The sequence below is a fragment of the Cinclus cinclus genome, chromosome 3 (assembly GCF_963662255.1).
Source record: "Cinclus cinclus chromosome 3, bCinCin1.1, whole genome shotgun sequence".
NCBI lineage: Eukaryota > Metazoa > Chordata > Aves > Passeriformes > Cinclidae > Cinclus > Cinclus cinclus.
The window spans coordinates 20,362,233-20,384,295 of NC_085048.1; the positions used below are offsets into that span (position 1 = coordinate 20,362,233).

Genomic DNA, 22,063 nt, shown 5'->3' on the forward strand with positions numbered 1-22,063 from the left:
GAACGTGGAATTTCAGAAAAAATAAAGTCGAGAAAGTAATCATTTTCTGCATTTGAGTAAGTAAAAGGTTATTGATCAATGTCTTTTTAAACTTTCTATTTAATTATCTTTGAACTAAAATGACGGAAATATGTTTCTAGCCAAAATAATTATTCTATGAAAAATTCATAAGAGTTTTCTCTTTTTTAGAAAATAATATTAAGATATGATCATTCTGTTTTAGTACTGAAAATTGAGCAGTATATCCTGTAGTGGGCCTACATAGATACCAGCAACTCCATTCTCAGCATTTAGATTTTGGCTTTAGCTATGCTGACATACATTTAATAAGGAACATTTAAAAATAAGAATATGTTTATATAATATCAAGTAATAAAATAGCTTTGTAATTCAGTTTTTTACAGCTATTAGTGTTGTCAGCTATAGATTTAAAAATGCTGCATTTAAAATATATATTTTTAGTGTTTTAAATGACTGGCTATGATTACTATGACTACATGTAAATGATCTCTTAGGTCTCATAGAATCATAAAAAACACTCCTGCAACATTAATCTTATGCATATTAAGTCTGAAAAAAAAATAAGAATATTGTATCACACTTACAGGCTTCAAGTTTGGGAAGATTTTCGATGCTTCCTTTCCAATCACCATCCAAAGCTGAAGAATGTGTAAAGTTTGTTTCTTTGCATGATCTAACCCATATTTCACTTAGATTCATGCTCTGTCCTATTACTTTGTATAAGAACATGTCTTCTTTTTTTCCTCTGGTAGTAATCTCCAACATTTTTCTTATATTTGCAATCTATGTCATCTCTTCTTATCTGACTTCATCTTCAGTCTTTTTTTTTTTTCCTGTCTTAATCTTGGGTTTTTTAATTTAATATCTCTATTTTCACTTGTTCACACCCTTTTAAAACTTCACTTCTCCCTTAATCCCTTTTTAGGACTCAAAGCCCCAGGTCTGTTCCCCAGGTGTGAGTGGCTAATTCATCTTCAAAGGGCTGTAAAGATGGCAAGCAGATCATGTCAGTTATTTAAACCAAATCTTCAAGACTGCAGAAACCAAGGGGACCATTTGCTTCAGCTGCACAGTGAATTCTGTCTGTAGAAGTTTTAAAATATGTTTTACTTGAAAATCTTTATTAGACACCCTGCTTTGCAGAAACTACTAAATACATATTTAATTGAGACTTCAGACTTATAGTGTATTGATAAATAAAGGCATTAAACTGCTTAATATAGATGGAATCATAATGTTGACAAAGGATTTGATGCTGCATCAGCCTTGGTCCACTGATGAACTCTGTCACATCCTACTTTTTAACCATGAGTCCTTATAATGCATTTCAGAGAGTTGCCTATATCCTTTAAACTAAGTAAATGCATAAGTGTATTTCTGGATTTGAGCCAGAGGACTCAGCACCTTGGAAAATTAAATAAAATTTTAAAAAAATTAATGCTGGCAGAGACAGGTTTGCTATGTTTAATCATAAGCATTAAAACAAGGCCGATTTCGCTTTGGATTGAAGAATCCACTCCTGTTCAATTGTTAGGTAATTTGTGGTTCAGGGAGATTTCCACTCACCAGGTGTGGATTATCTACCAATCTTACTATTTGGAAATCACTTGAATGGCATAAAAGCAACTGCAATCCTGCAACCACATGTATTAAATTGCTGCATTTCTGATATATTACAGTCTCTATCAACGATTTTGTAGTTTCTAAATAGAAACAAGACAAATTACAAATTTTCTTTTTTTTTTTTTTCCCCACAGAAGTTTGCCCTGAATCATAATCCTATCCATTTATGCCAAGATCATGGCTTAGTTTACCTTAAATACACCATTCACCTCCCTGAAAACCCCTTATAAAGACTATTGGTGATAAACCCCAATGTGCTCAGCTTTCAAGGAGTTTTAGGTCTAAGATACGTGATGCTGTTATCAGATGAAAATCTGTATGCAAACTTCAAGCTGCTTCCTGCAGTTTGGAGCATGTCTACAAATAGATATTACAGCTCAGCTCACAGTCCATGCCTTCATTGTTCCTTGGGTTCTAATATTTATAAACCAAAAATTTCCAACTCTGAAGTTGAAGTTAAATGGCAAAATCATTTAGGGTTCTTAGAAATCTATTTTTAAGCTATCTGTTTATGAACAATAAAAAATTCATTTCTTGTCTTTGTAAAATGAAAAACAGAAGGAAGTATTTAAACATATGAAAAGAATAAAGCGCATTCTGTGTGTGTGTTTTATGGTCTCTGTTAGGTACCTCAGGATGAATGGGGAGGATACCCAGCTGGTGGGAAAGATGAAGAGATCCCGTGCAGAAGAATGAGAAGTGGGAGCTATATTAAGGCCATGGGAGATGAAGAAAGTGGAGATTCTGATACTAGCCCCAAGACATCGCCAAAATTAACAGTTCGACCAGAGTCATTATTAAAATCCATTGGGCAAAGACCACTTGGAGATCATCAAAAGTAAGCTTCGCTACACTTTTGTGGAAGCTGTCATGACTTGGATAACTTGTCTTTGTGTCTTATAGACAATGGTCAGCTTTCATAAGAAAAAAATATCTGTAGTTTAAATGGCAATTTTTTGGCTTAATTTTAACGTAACTACAGTTTATTCAGTGGTTACTGGTTGAAAACCTGCCATTTTCTTCCACCTTTCTACTTCTGAATGAGTTTGTTATGTTTTTTGAAGGAAATATATACACATTTATGCCAAAAGTTCAAAGTGCTGATTTTTTTTCCTCTAGGATTGGATTGCATTATAATTTTTTGCTATTTCATTGCTTTGTCTAAAACATAACATATACTCTATTCTATACTAGGTAAATATTTAATTGTACCATATATATTGTGCATTTTACACCTTTTTTATCAGTGCTTTATGTATCAGCTATACTGTATCATACTCATTTAAACACATTGTGGAGCATTTTGTTTGACTGGGTTATTTTTCATTCATACTACCATTCATACAACCTACAATATGGCCTATTAAATAACCAAAGCAAATCTTAAAACTGCAGGGAAATATGTAGCTATATATGTTTTCCAATAGATATTTATTTTCCTCTCCTTTTTATCTTTTCCATATATCATTTTATAAGTAAAATAAGTAAAAATAAGTACAACTTGTCAGGGCAGTTTCAAAGTCGTAGCCTGGTTAAAAATCTGTAGATTCTATTAATATTCTATTAATATTACTGGATGTTTCTTATGGCTTAGCGGTTTTATCTTTTTGCCTGGGATATAAACTAAAGAAATTAAGAGTGAAACCTTTGACCAAGTGTTTTATATTATTCTGTAGTAGTATCTGTTTATTATTCTGTAGTAGTATGTAGTACCATATGGTTTACCATAGTGACGCCCCTTTTCATAAAATAAAAATAAAAAACAAAAATCTTAGGCAAAAATCCTTTTGGCTTAATTAAATTTAATCATTTACCTTGCAATCTGCAAGAAAGCCATCAACTTTCACTATTATTGAAGAGAAGAGCCCAACTTCATTGCTTCTTATTGTGTTCTCCCAGCCACTGCCTGGCTGTGTTCTGGGCACTGTGGTCCACCAGGGATCATTTCCAGAGACAGTTTGCTAGCAGTCATCCCAGTTTTGGAGGGTATGTCTTATCTTATTTGTGCCACAAACCAAAATCTTTTCTTGGACACTGTTCTAACTTTCCAAGCACTTAGACCAAAGAAAATATGTTCTATGCTGTTCTTTGTTTCCAGATATGGTTGGGCCTCCCACAAGGGAATCTGGGTAGCAGCACAAATTTTCCAGTGAGTGATAGGTCTTGGTGCCTGCCCTAGACCACAACAGCTTATAAATAGATTCAGACAGCAATTAATCATAACTAAACATACATAGTCAAATAAGGAATAAATTTCAAGAAAGAAAGTATTCCTGATTTGTTAAATCCTGAAGGCAGGTGGTTATTAGTAGGCCAGTACCAAATGTTGTGTCTTGTGTCAGTTTTCCATGTATTGCAAATATGCCACTCAAAATTTAATCGATTAAAGCATGGGTGCTCTGCTGATGCATGTACTGGGGTTGACAGCTGTGCTTGTTCATGGCCCCAGAGGATTTCATGGCATAGTTACCACTGATCAGTCAGAAAAGAAGGAAGCTTTTTGTAATACTGTAAAATATTATTAGGGGTTCCCTTGAAAGTTTGTCACCAGCACTGGACTAAGAATAAGTGAGAAGCCAGGCTGCTCCTGTTGACAGATATCTTTTAAGTCCGCAGTTTTTCTAAAACTGAAGGGCAGCAACTTGAATTTGCCTAACATTCACAGGTTTTTCCAGTGAACTTCAAGCAGAAATACAACAACTATTCTGGTTCTTGTAAGTCTTTCTTGCAAAAATCTACAGATTTCAGCTATCCTAAAGCAGACAGAAAATTTCTTGTTGCACAGAAATACAAAGTGCTGATCCTAAACTTGGGTTTCACTACAAGCCATGTCCTCCCATTATATCTGTCTCGCTGTCACTGGTTGCCTTTTCTGTCTGGCAGATGTCCATGTAGGATATAGCAAAGGAAAATGGTTATGGAGGAGCCTTCCTTCCTCCACCAGCACGGCTCAGTAATCCCCACTGCATGCTGAGCACCATTTTTACCACTGATCATGCTGCTGAACCAGAAGCCAGGGCTTTGAACAGCATTCCTGCGTGTATAGCAGGGTTGAATAGCATTTCTGGCATGTGTTATGAGAAACTACATAATTCAAGATGTCAGCTGCATTAGCTGGCTTTTTGGGTTGTTTACCCAGATGGAGGGAGCTAGTGCACAGAAATAAAATGGGGGTTTAATTCTCTTAGTCCTCTGCTGGGGTGACAGGGTACCTCAGAGCTGTGGTCTGCCAGAGCTCAAATAGACTTGTAATAAAAGCTGAATATTGATATTTTGGCAGTATAAAAACATTTATTGGCTTCGAAACAAAAGTAGATGGATTTCATAAGAAAAAGCCTAGTTTTCCATCACTATCCTGAATACAATTAAATGAAAATTAGAACAGCCTTCACTTAACCTTCAACAGACGTTTCACATGTGTGCGTGTTTCTCCTCAGAGTATTGTTAGGCATCTTTGCAAGGATTTTTTTTTCTCATTTAAATTCTGTTTATGCTTTGACAAAAGTAAGCCCTATTTTGCTGGTTCGTGTTGCTCAAAGATTCAGCAAATGGAACATTAAATGTTTCTAAACAATATAAATGCATATTTACATCTGAATAAATAAATCCAAATAGATAAATGCAAATTATATGATAGAAGCATTAAAATTCTGAAATAATATCTTTTAAGTTGCTTTTGGAAAGGAGTATATTTTACTGCAAGCTTGGGGAGGGTGTGGGATGTGGAAAAGAAGTGCATAGTCTGCCACTGCAGGTTTATAAAGCTGACAGAGCAGGTCATATGCCCAGCCACTTGATCACCACCTCTGTCAGAGAGATAGCACAGCCAGCAGCATCTCCAGCCCACCTCCAGCCTAGGCCAGCTGTCCCACTTCTGGAGAGGACCAAGACATGGTTCAGGGACCAGCTCTGTTGGATGCAGCCACTCTCACTGTAGGATAAGAAAGCTTGGCCAAAGGTACAGGTAATGGACCTGGCTTATTTCTTAGTATAACTATAGAATAAAGGGGCTCAATTTTTTCTGGACTTTTCAAAAATTAAATGCATCTAAATATCTAGACTACTCACAGAAGATAAATGTAATTCAATTCTTTCTTTATGTTTCAAAAAAACTAATTAGTATGTTGTGCTACTTAGTCCAATAACATAAATTTGAAGGCCAGTGTAATTTATTAGTATTATTAGAAAATTGTATTTGAGCAAATTATAATGCAATCAGACTTGCCGTGGTGGAGACAGGACACATACCTGAATCTGCTTCCTTTCAACTTTTTGTTTTCTTGGAGTGGTACCAGAAGTCCTATTTAATGTGGAAATTATGTTGACTCCCAGCAGCCCTGGGAAAAAAATGTTGATTTTTATAAATTTTTAACAAATATTTTTCACTATTGATTATGAGAAGTTGTTTAGATGCCACTTTTGGTATACTAGAAATGAAATGCAAGCCTTTCTACTCAGTCCATTGCTCTGCTGTGATGCCACTGAAGATGAAGTTAAACTGTGTTGGAAGGCAGTAGTTTGTAGAAAGCATTTCATATACTAGGCATTTTCATTTACATTAAAGATCAAAACAACTGAACCGTTTATAGAATGGATAGCTGAAACAAGGGGAGTGTCTGTCCCTGTCCTAAATAAGTTTTGTGCAGTCCTTGCAGAGAGACTGACCCACATGATTTGTAAAGGTATCCTTCATACCTAGTAAACGTTATTTTTTTTATTTATTGCAAAACCAAGCAAAGCCGAGGTGGAAGCATCAGAGCATCACTGGGATCCAGAGCATCAGGTGGAAACACCAGAAGCATCACTGGGATCCAGAAAGAAAATCTGAAAATAAAACAAAAATGTTGTATTCTGGACTAGGAGAGGAATTCTGAAAAACTGAAAATAACATGGTTATTTGATGCTTTTCATTTTCAGGAAAGAAGTACTTCATATACTTAAGTAACTAAGATTATGTAAATGAACAGAATAACACAGTAGAAAAAGCAAATTCCATTTTCAGTATCTCCTTTTTGAAGTGTTGTGAAAGACTCTGAAAACCATCTCACCATTTAGTCAAAATTGATAACAATATCTTTTAGCCCAAAGTAAATACACTCTATTTGAAGATCATACTGGTATCACTCACACAAATGAAGAGTCATGCTGTGCTGAAGTTTTCCATTATTCTCTGAAGTGACTCACAGGAAACTATGAAGATAAAATAGGTTAAGCTACAGTAAAATAAATTCAGTGACAAAAATGTGTACTTCTGTTTTGTAAACCTCTAATGGCAGACTTTTGTGTTTCTGCTAGTCCAGACACCTTAAGCTGATGAGTGGGCAGACAGACATGTGAGCACAGAGCTAGTACAAAAATGTAGCCTTTCAACGAGGAAGGCAATCTGCCACAGTAAAAATTATTTGGAAAACTACCACAGTACAATGCCAGTGATGCTTGAAATTGTCTTGACCATCCAAAATTAAGTCTTTCACCTAATCCTGTGCCAGATTTTGGCTACTGTAAGGAATGAGTATGTAAAATTATGAATTGCACTCACAGAGAGAGAGCATCTGAGCCTCCTTCAGATGTTTAATATCTTTGTTTTGTAGGTTGTTTACACCCATAGCACACCTGAAGAGCATGATGCACATCCGTATTTCAGCCACACTTACTCACAGTCTGCTATCTCAACACAAAACACTTTATTCAGTATTGTAATGTATCTAAAATCTGAAATGGTTGACATGATTTCAGGGCTTATAGTAAACCACAACAAAAGAATGACCTTTCACTGCTCTCCCTCCTTTCAGAATGAGAGATTGCATCCATCCATGGCCACAATAACCTAATACTTATCTGGACTGTTATCCAAGGCATGTCCACATGTTCTGTTGTAGACTTTATTATGGCAACAAAAATGTTACCAAAGCAGACAGCAAGGGGATTAAACCTCAACCAGATCTGACAGCACTTAGCTGCCAGACCCCTTGGTTCAGCAGGAATCATGGAACAGCACAGGCTCCTCTAAGACATGGGAAATCTCCATTTAAAAAAAAAAAAAAAAAAAAAAAAGATATATATCTTTTCCATATGCAGCAATTTGTGCTAACCATAATATGCTTACAACATGAGAAAGTGAAAGCCAAAAGAGAAGTTTGCAAGCAATGCTTAAGACCAGCCCTGCGGGTTTTCATCCATCTTTGCCCACGACAGTGCAGACTCCATTATTCTTTAGTGCCAAACAAATTTGGGGGTATTTCTCCTAAGAAACACCCCTTGGCAGGCATACACAGAAAAGGCCAAGTGTGCACATGTGGGGAAGTGGGTGTGCTGCAAAAATATCACAGATAGAGAGTTAAAGCACACCTTCCTTGCTAGAGAAATTAGCATCCTCTTTCAATATTATCCACTGCTGTGCACTACTGATTCAAGCCGTTTTTTTAATTTTTAAGGCAAACTTCAATTTGCCATTAACTCTTCTACATTTTAAATTAGGGATTGTTTTAAAGCCACTACTGAGAAATATTCTTAATAGAAGGTATGAGGAAAATCACTGGAAAAGGAACCCTCATCTTTTATATGCTTTTTATTTATCTTTGGTTTGTTTTCCCTCAATCTTCTGACTCTAAAAAGCCTCATTACACACTTCATTAGTAGCTTTCTAAGGCCCTATAGTGTAGTAGCATCTACTCAGAGTCTCTGAGGGGTGAAATTGGAGATTTACTGAGGAGAGTTTGAGGGCTAATTACAAAGCCTTATCAACTAATACTGTAATCAGAGGGCCACTGGCAGGGTGATAGTCTTCTCTGCTGCAGTCAATAAGATCTGGGTTAGATTAGGCTGCAGGGTTAAGAAGGAATGCTGATGAAGGGCAGACAGTCATCTGGATACCTAGGAAACATCTTTTGTGGGGTCAGAAGACATGTCCACCATTTCTTCCTTTGCAGAATAATAGCGAATGCTCTTAAGCAGTGGTAGGCATCTTGCTCTCTGAGAAGTAGCATGGTGTGAAACAAAGAGAGTCACTGAGCCCAGATTTCCTGCCTCATTTTAGTAAATACCAGCTTTATGTTTAAGGCTGAAATGCATTACCCCGGATTAGGGTTGGAAGGGGGATCCTAAGGCTCTAAACAAAGTCTAGAATCTTTTCAGGAATAAAGCAAGCTCTTCTCAGAAAAATACAGTTACATGATGGATTGTGGATAAAATGCAGTAAGATTCAGGTCAATATAACAAGCACAAATAGTGACATCCAAGGGAAAATATGCTTCTGTTTTTTGGTGCCTATTTGTTCCTGCTTTCAACAAATGTATTAGTTTTACTTTTCATTTGAAAAGGATCAAAAGCTGATTTTCTCATTTGTTTAGTTTTCACTAAGAACTAAATAGGACTATAAAGGATGTGTACACAAACACTTCTTCAGGCAAGGATTTGAAATTTAAGATGCTTTTGGTTAAAAAGCCATAAGTTACATATATATATATTTATATTTATATATATTCGTATTTATATATATTCACTTTTCCCAATTTCTACTCAATTGCTTCTCCAGAATCTACATACTTAGCATCTTCAATTTCAGCATGAAGGCCACTTTAGATCTACTGATTTTAATGGACTTACACGTGTGTTTAAATTAAGCTCACATTCAGATGCTTTAATTAGTCCTGATAGCTGCTAGTCTACAATTGTTCTACTCAATTAGGGCTTTTTGTTTGTCTACACGTATATGCACCAAAAGCAAAGAGAAAAAAAGTGAGAGATAGCTTCCTGAATAAATTAACGAATATTTCAATTCCACAAATGGATTTAGGAACATACATCCTGTATCTGAGTTCTGCTTAGATCATAGACCCATTTGCTGAACTGCTGCATGATGCTTTAAATGCCCTTTAAGTTTTTGCCATAGCATCTGCCTGAATTTTGTTAATGCTGACCTGCTTGTTGCCTGCTTGCCAGGTCAAGCTCGAAATATTATATTGGAACAAGGCTTTTAGGATTAGCTATAGATTAGCTATAAATGTAAATCTGTCACCCTTTAGAAAGTTTAGAGTTTAGATTTCTCATATCCTACTTTTTTTTTTGCATGCACATTTTGAGTGGTTTGGAATACAGGCTTGGTTGAGCCTACATCCTCTGTATCTTTGCAAGGAGTGATCAAACCACCAGACTGTTTAGCGATTCTGATGATTTCCTCTCATCCTCTTCTAATTCATGTTGTACCAAATCCCTAAACACTTACTGACAGTAAGACTTCTCTCCTGCCAGTGATTAGTAGGCATTTCATAAGGGTGGAAACAGCAGTCCCCAACTCTTTTCTAGCATATTCCCATAATAAATCATATGTTCAATGTCTTTCAGGCACACTTTTAAAAAAGATATGGGCCAATGATGAGCTATCTAGGCATCTAAATAATTTCATTTGGCCCAAATTCTCATATCTACTAGTGATCAAAGAAGCTTCAGACTGGCAAATAATAGAATAGGAATTCTGTGCTACAGATAAATTTATGAGATTTATGTGCACTTTCAGTTTTCCAAAGAGCCAGACAAAATGTGCTATTTGAAAGGGCGAATCAGACTTAATGTCTACACTCTGAGTTCTCCAATGGGCTGCATGCAGGCACATCTGGGCCCCTTTGCAGAGCTCTATTGACTCCAGCTGGGCTCCATGGAGATACTGTGTGACTTGCAGCTGCTATACAATGGCGCTGCTGGATAAGCTCAATCATTAGATTCTGGTCAATGAGTTATTTCATGTATCTAGAAAGGCATAGTTAAGATAGATCCAGATAGAGAAATGAATATCCATTGAAATGCAAATCTCTCAATAAAATAGGTTTTGATAACTGCTGCTACTTTGATAATTCTAATGCACCTCCCTTTTAGGCACCCAAGATGAATTCTTTTACAAATTTTATCTTTTTGTCCCAGAGAGATACTTCTGAATTGCTTATACTGATTTGAACAGAAGTGATTGTACTTTCTTTAATGCTCCCATTCATTCTCACATTTTTGTACAAATGCAGGCATGATCATGAAAATAAAAAGGTATGATTTTAGAATATGGCAATTCCAGAAATTAATTTGATGGACCATGGTCTTTCTTTATATTGGATGCTCTCTGAATAAACCTGATAAACCCATTCAGAGTCAGAAGGTGACCTTCTTGCTGCAACTTTTAGAGGCCTCAGAAGAGGTTAATTCACTTTCAGTGCCTTCTTGACCCAGGGTGCACTGGTGGCTGAACATTTGACAGAGGAGAGGTACTCTGGGGAGTGATCAGTATTTTGAATGTGAGTAGATCAAGAAATGACCTTGTCAAGTGTATTGCTGGCACCACAATCATACTGTTTTAAACAATGATATTAGGTTTATGACAAAGTATGTGATGTCGATCACTTATTAGAAAATGCAGGCAGTAAAAAATCAAAACAGAACCAGTGTGACTGAGAGATCCTTTTCTCAGGAATTATATAGTCCATTATCCCCTGGGGTTGTCTTGACTGTGAAGTATTGTTGCTCAGGAATTAGAATTCGTAGGAAGAAGTTAGGGGACTTCTAGCTTCTACCCTGCACTTGGCTGTAGTGGGTTAAACCACAACATTGGCACTGGTGATGCCACACTTCAATTCCTGTATCCAGTTTTGGGCCCCTCATTTCAAGAAGGACATGGAGGTGCTGGAGCATGTCCAGACAAGGGCAGCAAGGCTGGTGAAGAGTCTGGAACACAAGTCCTGTGAAGACTGGCTGAGGAAGCTGGGGTTGTTAGCCTGGAGAAGAGGAGGCTCAAAGGAGACCTTATCACTCTACAGCTGTCTGAAAGCAGGTTGTAGTCAGGCAGGGATCAGCCTCTTCCTGCAGGCAACCAGTGCCAGGACAAGACGAAACAGCCTTAAGCTGTACCAGGGGAGGTTTAGGTTGGGCATTAGGAAGAACTTCTTCACAAAAAGAGTGATTGGGCAGTGGAACGGGCTGCCCAGGGAGGTAGTGGAGTCACCATCACTGGAGGTGTTTGAGGAAAGACTGGACATGGCACTCAGTTCCATTATCTAGGTGACAAGGCGGTTTTAGGTCACAGGCTGAACTTGATGATCTCAGAGGCTTTTTCCAACCTAGCTGAATCTGTGATTTTGTAATTTTTTTGTGCGGTTTTGACCATGGACTAGCTGTAGGATGTAAAACTCTGCCATTTACTGATTCTGGCATTTCAGGCTGTCCTAAAAGTGCAGAAATATCATTATCATCCATGTCTTTTCACCAAACAACAAAACTATTTATCTTCAGAAAAATATGCAATGTTTGCATAAATTCTGGTGCAGTACTGTATGTTGTAAATCTAGCTCACAGCAATACTCATTGTGCAGCAGTGCCAAGAGACTTCAGGAAACATTCCACAAACCATCCTGGCTGTTCATCAGCATCTAATCTTGGTGACAACAATGGATGGGCCAAATGCTACACAAAGTGATAGATTTTGACTGAGTGGTGTGAGGTGCTGTGACACACATTGCAGTGGGAATGCCTCAAATTCCCCAGCACCACATGTGAAGTCATCGTGCTATTTCAGACACTATCCATGGTCCCATAAACTTTCCCAAAGTTATATAAAACAGTGGAATTCAGGAAAAAAAATAAATAATGTTAGCTCTGTCTTATTTACAAAGTATCTTACTCTTTTAACAAATACACCATTAATATAAAAGGAAATAGAAGGTGAAATATTAGATTGCTGAAGATGAGGAAATGAGAGTCTTTCTGTTATCGTTGGTTAATGCTCTTCCCTTATCATTAGTTAATGCGTTATTGCAGCTATTGGATTAGCTTGCATTATTATTCCTTCCATTAAAACATGTTCTAAGTAGCTCTCTGTTTTTCCAAATGTTCTGTCGGAAGGGCCTAAGTTGGGAAAAGATAAGGACATGTAGACATCCTTTTCCATCTCCTGAAATCTATTCACAAACCTTATGTAATGCCTTTTGATTACAGTACAAGAAAACTTAAATTTATTTCTGAATTTTTGATATATATCCTGTTAAGGGTGACTAGAAGACAAGGAAAAACACAAATTTAAATTGAGGGTTTGGAGTCAAAAGAATTTTAAAAAGTCATCCTTTTTTTTTCTTTGAGTTCAGGTTTTTTTTTAGCACATCGTGTTGCTTGTTGTAAGGTTAAAGTAGCAAGTGTTTTCCTGCAATTATTTTCCCCCATTCTGGTCTTAAATTTTACTCTTGACAAAGTAAAGTTAGTTTGCACAGGAAGTCAAAGTGATTTTGGGTTAGTGGTAACCTCCAAAGTGAGGAGGTGGAACTAGGTGGCTGTAGCAGCTTGAGCAGGACTTGGGTGACAAATAGAGGGTGTTAGGGGTACTTTTGAAGTCTGCAGAGGACAGAAGGATAAGTGGCTCAATGCTGACTTCTGGGGGGGTGTCTTAGAAGACCTTGAATGGGAAACTTTGAGCTGGGACTTCAAGAGGGAGCAGTAAGGATTAGGATCTGGGTGGGTCAACAGTGAAAAAGCGCTGTTCTTGGGGGTTCTGGTAAATGCGAGTTCTGAGTCTGGAGGAGGGGGCGACTTTCAAGTAGGGGCATCAGGACACATGAGGTTTGGATACAGAGGCATGAGTTTTTGCAGTTTAGAGAAATGCAAGAACATGGAGATTGTAATGCAAGACTGTTAGATGCTGCTTTGGACTGCATTTGGACTACTATCTCTTCCCTTATTCTTTACATATATATATATATGTATATATTTTTAATATGAAGCCTAGCCTCACTGTCATTCACTCTGTACCAGGGTGGCAGGCTATCCCAGCCATGCTATTAGGCATGCTATCAGTTATACCATCCCAGATAAGCATGTCATGCTATAGCTCACTTTATCTGGTTATAATAGAGTATTTTGTCCTCCCTGAACACTCAGGAAATCTGCTGAGTGTTGAATGTCCTGCTGCAAATTTTGAGCTATTTACACTGGGAGTCCTTCTCTTTTAGAGCAGAGGTTCTCAACAGCTGCACGGTCATTACATGGAAGTGCTTTTTCCCCAAAATTTCTTTAGGCTTTGAGCCTTTCTTTCACCTAAGATATTTCTCATTAAATTTAAGACCTCTGCCTGGCTGCCATGAACTTCTTCTGAAGCCAATGGAAAATAGAGAGTAACCCTTGGGGGCAGAAAAGCTTTTAGAGGACATCTCTTCCTAAAATCTAGTCTATTCAGAAAATCAATTGGGAAGAGAGCAGACACACTAATTTAATTTTTCCTATTAGTCTCACCCAGTTCCTCCTTTTCCATTGTACTGATTTTTAGAGCGACCTCTTTAATGTTACTGTGTGTATTTGTTTAGTGGTCCTAGCGATGATCTGTTAAAAAATCTCATTTGCACATGCTTGTCTTGCCCTTCTGCAGTAATCACCTGAAATACAAGATCTTCTATGCTGCTATAGAACATAAAGTTATTTTCTTTTTTCAAAGCAAAAGAACTTTGATGTTTTGGAAACGAAGGTCAAGAATTTTGTTCCTAAGCTTATAGATAGAATGGATGTCATTAAAAAGTCAGCATTTACTAAGGCCAGATGTTGACTGTGCTTTCTAGCATTGCTGACAAACATGAGACTTCCTTGAGCAACAGATCATGATGTTTGAGAGCAACTTCCCCATGTAACTCTGGTATTTCATTTCTGGATCATGTTTATAGCAAGGTCATAATTTTCACCATGCATCAACGCATTTATCCTAGACAATAACTTTGAGATTATATTTTAGGAATAAAAACTAATATTTTATCAGGAAAATAAAAATCAGTGTTAATCAAATGAGTGTAAAATTGTTTTTATAGCCTTTCATAGCTTTTATATGCAACATTTCTTTTACTTTGGTACAGTTCCATGGATCAATTAATCTCCTCTGATAGATGAAAAATTATTTAACTATCAGGTAATATCCAAACTCATTCATCAAAACTCAGCTGCTTAGAAGTACTATGGAATACTGGGCTTCTTTCCATAAGCAATTATTGCTGTAAAGATTGTTGATGGTATTTAATGATAGCAATACCTAAGAAGGAACCAGAATATGATTAATTAAATAGTAGGCTGTTAAGCATTATTTAGCAAAGGGGACAGTTATTAGAATCAGGTCTAAATTAATTAGTTTTAAGTATTTCATACAGTAATTTCTAATTTAATTCTACTCCATCTTAATATGCCCCTTGTTTTAATGAAATCTTAAATATCTCTTTAACAAGCTGTTTATGAGCTCAGAATCTAGATTTTGCCACCTGATGATGACAAGCAGAATGTCCAGGAGGGACTTATTTGTTTTGAAGAATACTAATGTAACAACATCAAAGAGATTATTGACAATACCTGCAGTATTATGACTGCCTACCTGCAGTAGTACGTCCAGTTCAGGAGTCCTCAGCACAAGAAAAATGTGGACCCTTAGATCAGGTGAACGGGAGGCCAGAAGATGATCAGAGGGCTGGAGCACCTCTCCTGTGAAGACAGGCTGAGAGATCTGGGGATGTTCAGCCTGAAGAGAAGACACTCTTGCTAGTTTCCAGAACCTAAAGAGGGATTTTAAAGAAGAGGGAGAGTGACTTTTCACCTGAGCACGTAGTGACAGGACAAGGGGTAATCAGTTTTGAACTTGGAGATTTAGGTTAAATCTTAGGAAGAAATTCTTGACCGTGAGGGTGGTGAGGCCCTGGCACAGGCTGCCCAGAGAAGCTGTGGATGCCCCATCTCTGGATGTGTTCAGGGTCAGGTTGGATGGGGCTTTGAGCCATGTGGTCTGGTGGGAGATGTCCTTGCCCTTGGCAGGGGCTGGAACTATATGATCTTTAAGGTCCCTTCCAACACAAGCCGTTCTGTGATTCCATGAGTAAGTAAAGCATATGCAAAAATTAGAATGACACAGAGCAGCTGTCAGTCAACTGCCTATCTACAGAGGAAAGGAAGTTTAGTTACATCCAGCAGCTAAATGTGGATAGTGATGCTTTACACCTCTCCACCTAATCTATCATATTTGTCTTCATACCTATGGGAACAAACAAATGCTCTTGTTTTTATCATCCAGAACCAAATTAGACCCACTATCAGACTGTTATCTTAATCATAGAAATTTCTTTGACTGTAATGAGTTAATTAACCTCTGAGCACATACCTGCAATAATCTCATACATTTTCATTTTGGTTTTAGCAGTTATAGCATAGTTTCTACATACTTTACCTCTGGCATGAGGCTACAGAGACATTCCATAGAGGAACTGAATAGACAGGAAGAAATTAATTGTTTTTTTTTCTCCAGGGATATTTCTTAGGAGTTTGAAAGAATGCCTGCCTTCAACAAAGATGAAAACAAAACACATTGTTTTTTCTTGCTTCGCCAGCTCTGTTGCTTTTCTTTGGATATACTCCAGCAAATGTATTAGGAAAAATTTCTTCATTTAAATGATTGTCAGGCATTGGACCAGGCTGCCCAGGGAAATGGCTGAGTCATCATCCCTGGGGGTATTTAAAGGTCATGTAGATGTTGTACTTAGGGACACGGTTTAGCAATGGACTTGGCAACATTCCATTAACAATTGGATTCAATGATCTCAGGGGCCTTTTCCAAAGTAAATGATTCTGTGAATCTGAGGCAGATGCACCAAGGAAGCAAGGCTATGTCTGTGTTGACCCTGAGATGGGAGAATACATGAAAATGCCTGAGAACAGACCTCCCAAATATAAGGATCTCTAAGTCCCATCTGCTCTTGCAGCTGGTGGTGTGAGGGAATACTGGATCATCACACATCGGACATCAAAGGACATGGCCACATGGGGAGATGGATCTCAGTACTCTGCTTGTCTAGGCAAAGCCATGATAACATGTTTGAGGTTCCTCCCAGAGTGCTCCTCAGGGATTGCATCCAGGCTCAGGTTATGTCTGTTCTGTGAGGAAGGCCGAGTTCTTCATCAAGAACCAGCCTATGGTCATGCTCAATGTTTGATACATATGATCTGAGAAACAAAACCCTGGTTTGTGCTTGGTCTTGTGTCAGGAGTTGAACCTGTGGCTTTCTCACTCACTGAGTGGTCTGGTTCTTCCAGAGAGGAAACTTCACCCTTCACAGGGACATTTCCAACAGCCCAGGCACGTGTCACAGACACTGCTGGACTGACTAACTCTGCCAGCTCAGCGTGAAGTGAGTGACTTTATGGCCAATATTAGGCATTCAATTGGCACGAGTCTATTTTCCCAGAAATTGTTTTTGCTTGAGCTACCTTTAAGCAATAAATACAAAATCTGCCTGTTTACTGCATAAAGCCAAATATCTTCTGGGACATTAATTCATTTCTGCACTGATGTGCAGGGGAAAGTTCTAAAATCTGATTTACAGAGGTTCTGAGAACTCTGGTGTACCAGAGTTTGATTTTTTGTATCCAAGGCAAAGTACTGCACTTTTCTCAGGTTTATTTATTTTCCTGGAATGTTAATCAATACATTTAAAACAAAACATGAAGACTAGCATACTCTTGGCATGAAAGCAGAGTGAAGAGGGCTCAGTGTGGTGTTAAGGTCCCAGTCCTGCAGAATGGGAAACGTGTTGTAATAAAACAATTTCTAGAGTTTCGTGCAGTTGCCCTGAGCACATTTTTAATTTTTTTTTTAGCTGAACATGGGATATTTTAATCTTTTGTAAATCTATATCAATTCTTTGAAGGTAAAAAGGTGCTTGATGCCTAAAACCTGATTGCAAGTAGCAGATTTTATCTACGAAGAAAGTTTTTTAAGTTATTTTGGTTTGTGCTTTAGCTGTTTTTTTGTTCCTGTTGACCCAGACATTGTCTTTTAATAAAGTTCAACATTAATAGCCAGGAGTATTGATAGTGTTTCAATAGAGCAAAAAAATTCATACCATCTAGGTAGCAAAGCCACAGACAGATTGTCTGCTTATGCTAAGACATTTGGCTACAACAGATCTATGATGTTTTATAAAGAGTAAAATTTGGACCCAGGGGAGTGGGTTTGTGTGTTTCATACAAATTACTGTCTTTAGTGTCCTAATTGGTTCCATCTGTAGTTTTACACACTTTCCTTTTTTTTCTTCCTCTTTCCTTTGTAGTCAGAGCTACCTTCAAACTGCAAGTGACGTGCCTGGGGGTCACAACCTGGATCCCTCTGCAAACTACAATTCCCCAAAGTTTCGCTCAAGGAATCAGAGCTATATGAGAGCAGTGAGCACGCTCAGTCAGGCCAGCTGTGTTAGTCAGGTGGGAAACTCTTGTTATAATTTTTTTATAGGTTAACTGCAGATGTAAGAGTTGTAACTAGTGGATGGATTTAGTTTTTTTGCATTTTTAAAATTAATATCCAACTGAGGTTGCAACTTGTGGAATTCAGTTCTAAGGAATGTAACTCAAAATTTCAAGAAAAATAATGAATGCTAGAGGCAGAGACACTATCAAGCATGATCCCTTCCATTTATTTTTCATTAAAAATATAAATACTGGTGTTTTTATTATCTGTCCATATTAAATATTTAAATGTTAAGAAGATTCAGACTGAGCATGAGGAGTGCACTCCTCCAATACTCATCATCTGAAAATACCTGCTCTGATTTCAGTAAATGTGGACTACCAGATTAAGATATAGATTGAAAAAATTATGCTCCAAAGGAGAATTTATTCATCCTAAATTAAATCACTCACTTTTCTTCAGTGAAAGAGTAAGTCCTATCCACTATTGTATGTATGGGGAGTCCTGGAAAGCTACAATCTTCCTCCCTACTGGTTTTATGTCTGTTAGTTAGTACTAACTCATGGTAAAGTGAGGTCTGAATCATATCTGGAGTGCAATAAGCCGTAAGAATTACGTGCATGTTGAGTTTAGCAGAGGACTTTGCATAAAATTCCCAATGTTTATGGGTCCTGACTTTTCTTCCTTGTGCTGTTTCATGACAGATGGGCCCTGCCCTCTTCTCAGACATGGTACTTAATATTTTTTTGATCATTTAGTGATCCACCTAAGGGTATACATACAAATGGTTATGTTGAAAGAGAAATCTTTTTAAAGCAAATTCATATTCATTCATATTCAATTTGTGTTACTTGGCTATTCAGGCCTGGATTCAACTCATCTAACTTGAGGCTTTTAACTGAGGCAACAACTAAAGCTTCCTCTGTAGTTAATGGAGCAAAAGAGTTTATTCCAGGACAGTGCACATCCCAAGTGGGGCTGGGAGCCCTCTGGAAAGGCATGTCAGTCTCCACTGACTGTAGAGAGCTGGGAAGGGGCTGGTCACCTGACTCCTGCCCTTCAGTCAAATTCCTTAACTTTTATGAGGTAATTCTAAATATAATCTTTTGTAGCACGCATTAGAATTAGAAACAGTCAGTCACTTTCCAAACCTTTCACCGTTTTTTTCACAGCTCCCTCATGAAAACTGTTCGCAACATTCTGTTGCCTTGTTTTTTATTATGTTGGTTTCGTTATTTTATCTTTTTATAATATTCTGCTTTTGAGAAAGTTTCATGTGTATTAAATCCTGCATTCAAAGCAAATGCTGTCAGCTGCCACCTAAAAATATTCAAATATAGAACTAATCTAACATCTTCTGCCTCTTTGACCATGTCTGTGATGATTAACTGGTTTCAGTAGTGGTTAAAATTCTTCATTTCAGTGTGCATTACCTGGAAGGTGTCCGCAATAGTTTTCATTTCCAGGTAGATTGCTCAATTGCCCAGATTAACTAAACCTGCTGCACATAGTTCCTTGCTTCTTCAGTGTTCACTAACCTGTGCAACTTCGTGTTAGCCACACACTTCCTACCTCACAGTCCAGCTGTTTCCAGACCATTAATAAATGCATTTAATAGATATAATCCAAAGCAAATGTATTAAAATATCAAGTTCTGAACATTTGCTGTTTCCTGTTCTTTTTCCATGACACCATCCTCCTTTTGTTCCATCTACATAATAGCAGTGTGTATAATTTTTGGTATTTTTTATGCCTTTTTGTTGTGAGATCCTTCCTTTTTCACACCTGACAAAGGGTAGACTCCAGAAGAATGCTGAATTCCATGGTTCATATTATTAAGTCTGAAAACTTTTAATTTTCTATTGTCAATAACCTTAGTTTGAAAGAAGTGGCCCAGACTTACAGAGTTTATGGACTAAATTACCATATATATCCTGATCAACAATATTGCAAAATAGTTCAGAGTAAGATTTTTTTGATCTCTTTGCGATTGCATTAGTCTACTTAACTTTATTAAAAGCAAATTTTATGAAGAGTAATTTAATTCTTTTCAGAAGATTTTAGTAGCCAACATGTCTTACATGAAATTAAAATATCAGTCATTCATAATCATGAGAACTTCTCTATAAAATTTCCATTTACTTAACCAAAACCCTAAAACATTTGATGTGACTCTTTCCATAATGAATAAAGCACTAGGAGCACTTAGCAGCTGTATAGGAAAATTAATATCAGCTGGAAGTGCCATTTAGTGATGCCATAAATTTAACTTGTAAAATTATTCATACTGATTCTGAATTCTAGCACTCACTTTTTAAAATAAAAAGTTCTTTTTAGAAAGTCATGCAATTATCTGTCCAGTGTTAAGTTCCTATCTGATTTTGGATAAACATAATATTGAATTGTTAAGGTACATTTAGACGTAGTTAGGGCTGCCTTCAGTTAACCTTTGAAAAGTGCTGTAGCTAGAATTAAGGCAGTCTTCAAAACAGCAACATGTGGTTACCTACTGAGAGGTTCCCCAAGCCTGCCCACTCTGCCTAAGCCCCGTTTATCATGAAAATTACCACTAGAAAAGGCACAGTGTTGCATCATGCCCAACCTGCAAGGCAGGACTAGCAGGTAGATGCTGGGTCCTGCCCGAGCCTTGCAGGGAGCTGGAGGTGCTGCTGAAATACCCCAAGGGGACAACCTGCTAGAGGGTCCAGGAGGCACAGCTGGGCTGCTCTGACAGGCAGGGTTCCACAGCACACTTGCCAGTAGGAGTCTCGGATTTTACATAATGCTGCTGAAGAAAAAGGTTCTTCCATGGCAGTGAACGGCTAACCCAGTTAAGCAGGGGGTGAGTTTGGCTTGGGTCCCTTCTCTTCTATGCCAAAAGATATTAAATGTGACATTAATGTGTGGCATGTGTGATGCATTTAATATAGACGTGTAAACAGCTGATGTAAGTTAAACAATGTGAATGTGATCAGAAGGGATTACTACATTTTAACTATTTGCTAAAACAGTTCTTCATCAATGTACAGGTGTCCATTTGAGATGTTGAGGCCGTGATGATCACAAAAAGCAAGTCAAAAATCAAATGCATTGTTGTTGTTTATTCAGATGAGTGAAGCAGAGGTTAATGGACAGTTTGAATCGGTGTGTGAATCAGTGTTTAGTGAAGTTGAAGCTCAGGCAATGGATGCCCTTGACCTCCCTGGATGTTTCCGAACAAGAAGCCACAGTTACTTGCGTGCCATTCAGGCAGGCTATTCCCAAGATGATGAATGTATACCTGCACTGACATCTTCCAACATCACCTCAACCATCAGGTCAACCACAGGTAAGCAGGTCTCCACTGACCTTCCACTGCTCTGCATGTAAAAGTGTATCTGCTTATTTTCTAAAAGGATGTTTAACACTAAAATCATTTTCCCTGTGCAGGGATAATGTTTGATACCAGCATTCTTATGTTTGTAATACTGTACCATTGTGGCTACATCTTGAAATAAGCTCCTTCTGGGAAGAATCCTGCATGCATAATGTGATGGGCCTGGATTTTTGACCTCCATTTCATATACTTACAGTTGTCTAGGTGCAAATACAAAAATGCAAGTGCAAATGGTATCATTTCAATATTGTTGAGACATTTATGTGGTTTATCTATCGCGTAATTGCTCTACTAAATGAGGCTAGTTGTGCTAATTTTAGTTTAGGTTGTTAAAGTACCAAAAAACCAAAGAGAAGTAAAATTAAAAATATTTGGTCTAAATACTCAAAGGCAGTTAATGTAAAAGGTAATTAATTTCTTTTAGGGAAGGTGTAACCAATTGTATCAGTGCACACTGAATTGTAGACCTTTTGGCAAGCCTCACACAGCTGCTATTACTCATCAGTAACCATTAGCATTCATTCTTGTAACACTCACTGTTAAGATCTTTGAACATTCTTCCGGCAACTTTCTTTTTTCTTATTAGTTGCTTAGCAAAGACGACAGCTTTATCCATTTTAGAATTTTAGCATGTATTGGTAGAAAAAAGATTGGGCAGACAACTGTTAAATAATTTAAATGAAATCTATAGGAAATATGTCTTCTTTGTAAACTCTTCCAAATTTACTTCTACGTTTCCAAATATGTTAATGCCAGTTCCTAATTAGGATATTGTCCTTGCCACGTACTATTAAGTTGTAGTGCAGGCTACCCATCTA

At 37.5% G+C, this 22,063-nt stretch overlaps 1 protein-coding gene across 1 annotated transcript in view; it reads left to right on the forward strand.

Annotated features, from left to right (window-relative positions):
• Positions 1-22,063, forward strand: part of DLGAP2 (DLG associated protein 2) — an 81,292-nt gene that overhangs the window by 14,203 nt on the left and 45,026 nt on the right. The window contains exons 2-6 of the mRNA XM_062488531.1: positions 2,271-2,455; positions 12,489-12,497; positions 16,340-16,396; positions 17,736-17,865; positions 20,978-21,234. Of these exons, the coding sequence (XP_062344515.1) occupies positions 2,271-2,455; positions 12,489-12,497; positions 16,340-16,396; positions 17,736-17,865; positions 20,978-21,234 (638 nt within the window). The remainder of the gene's footprint in view (positions 1-2,270; positions 2,456-12,488; positions 12,498-16,339; positions 16,397-17,735; positions 17,866-20,977; positions 21,235-22,063) is intronic.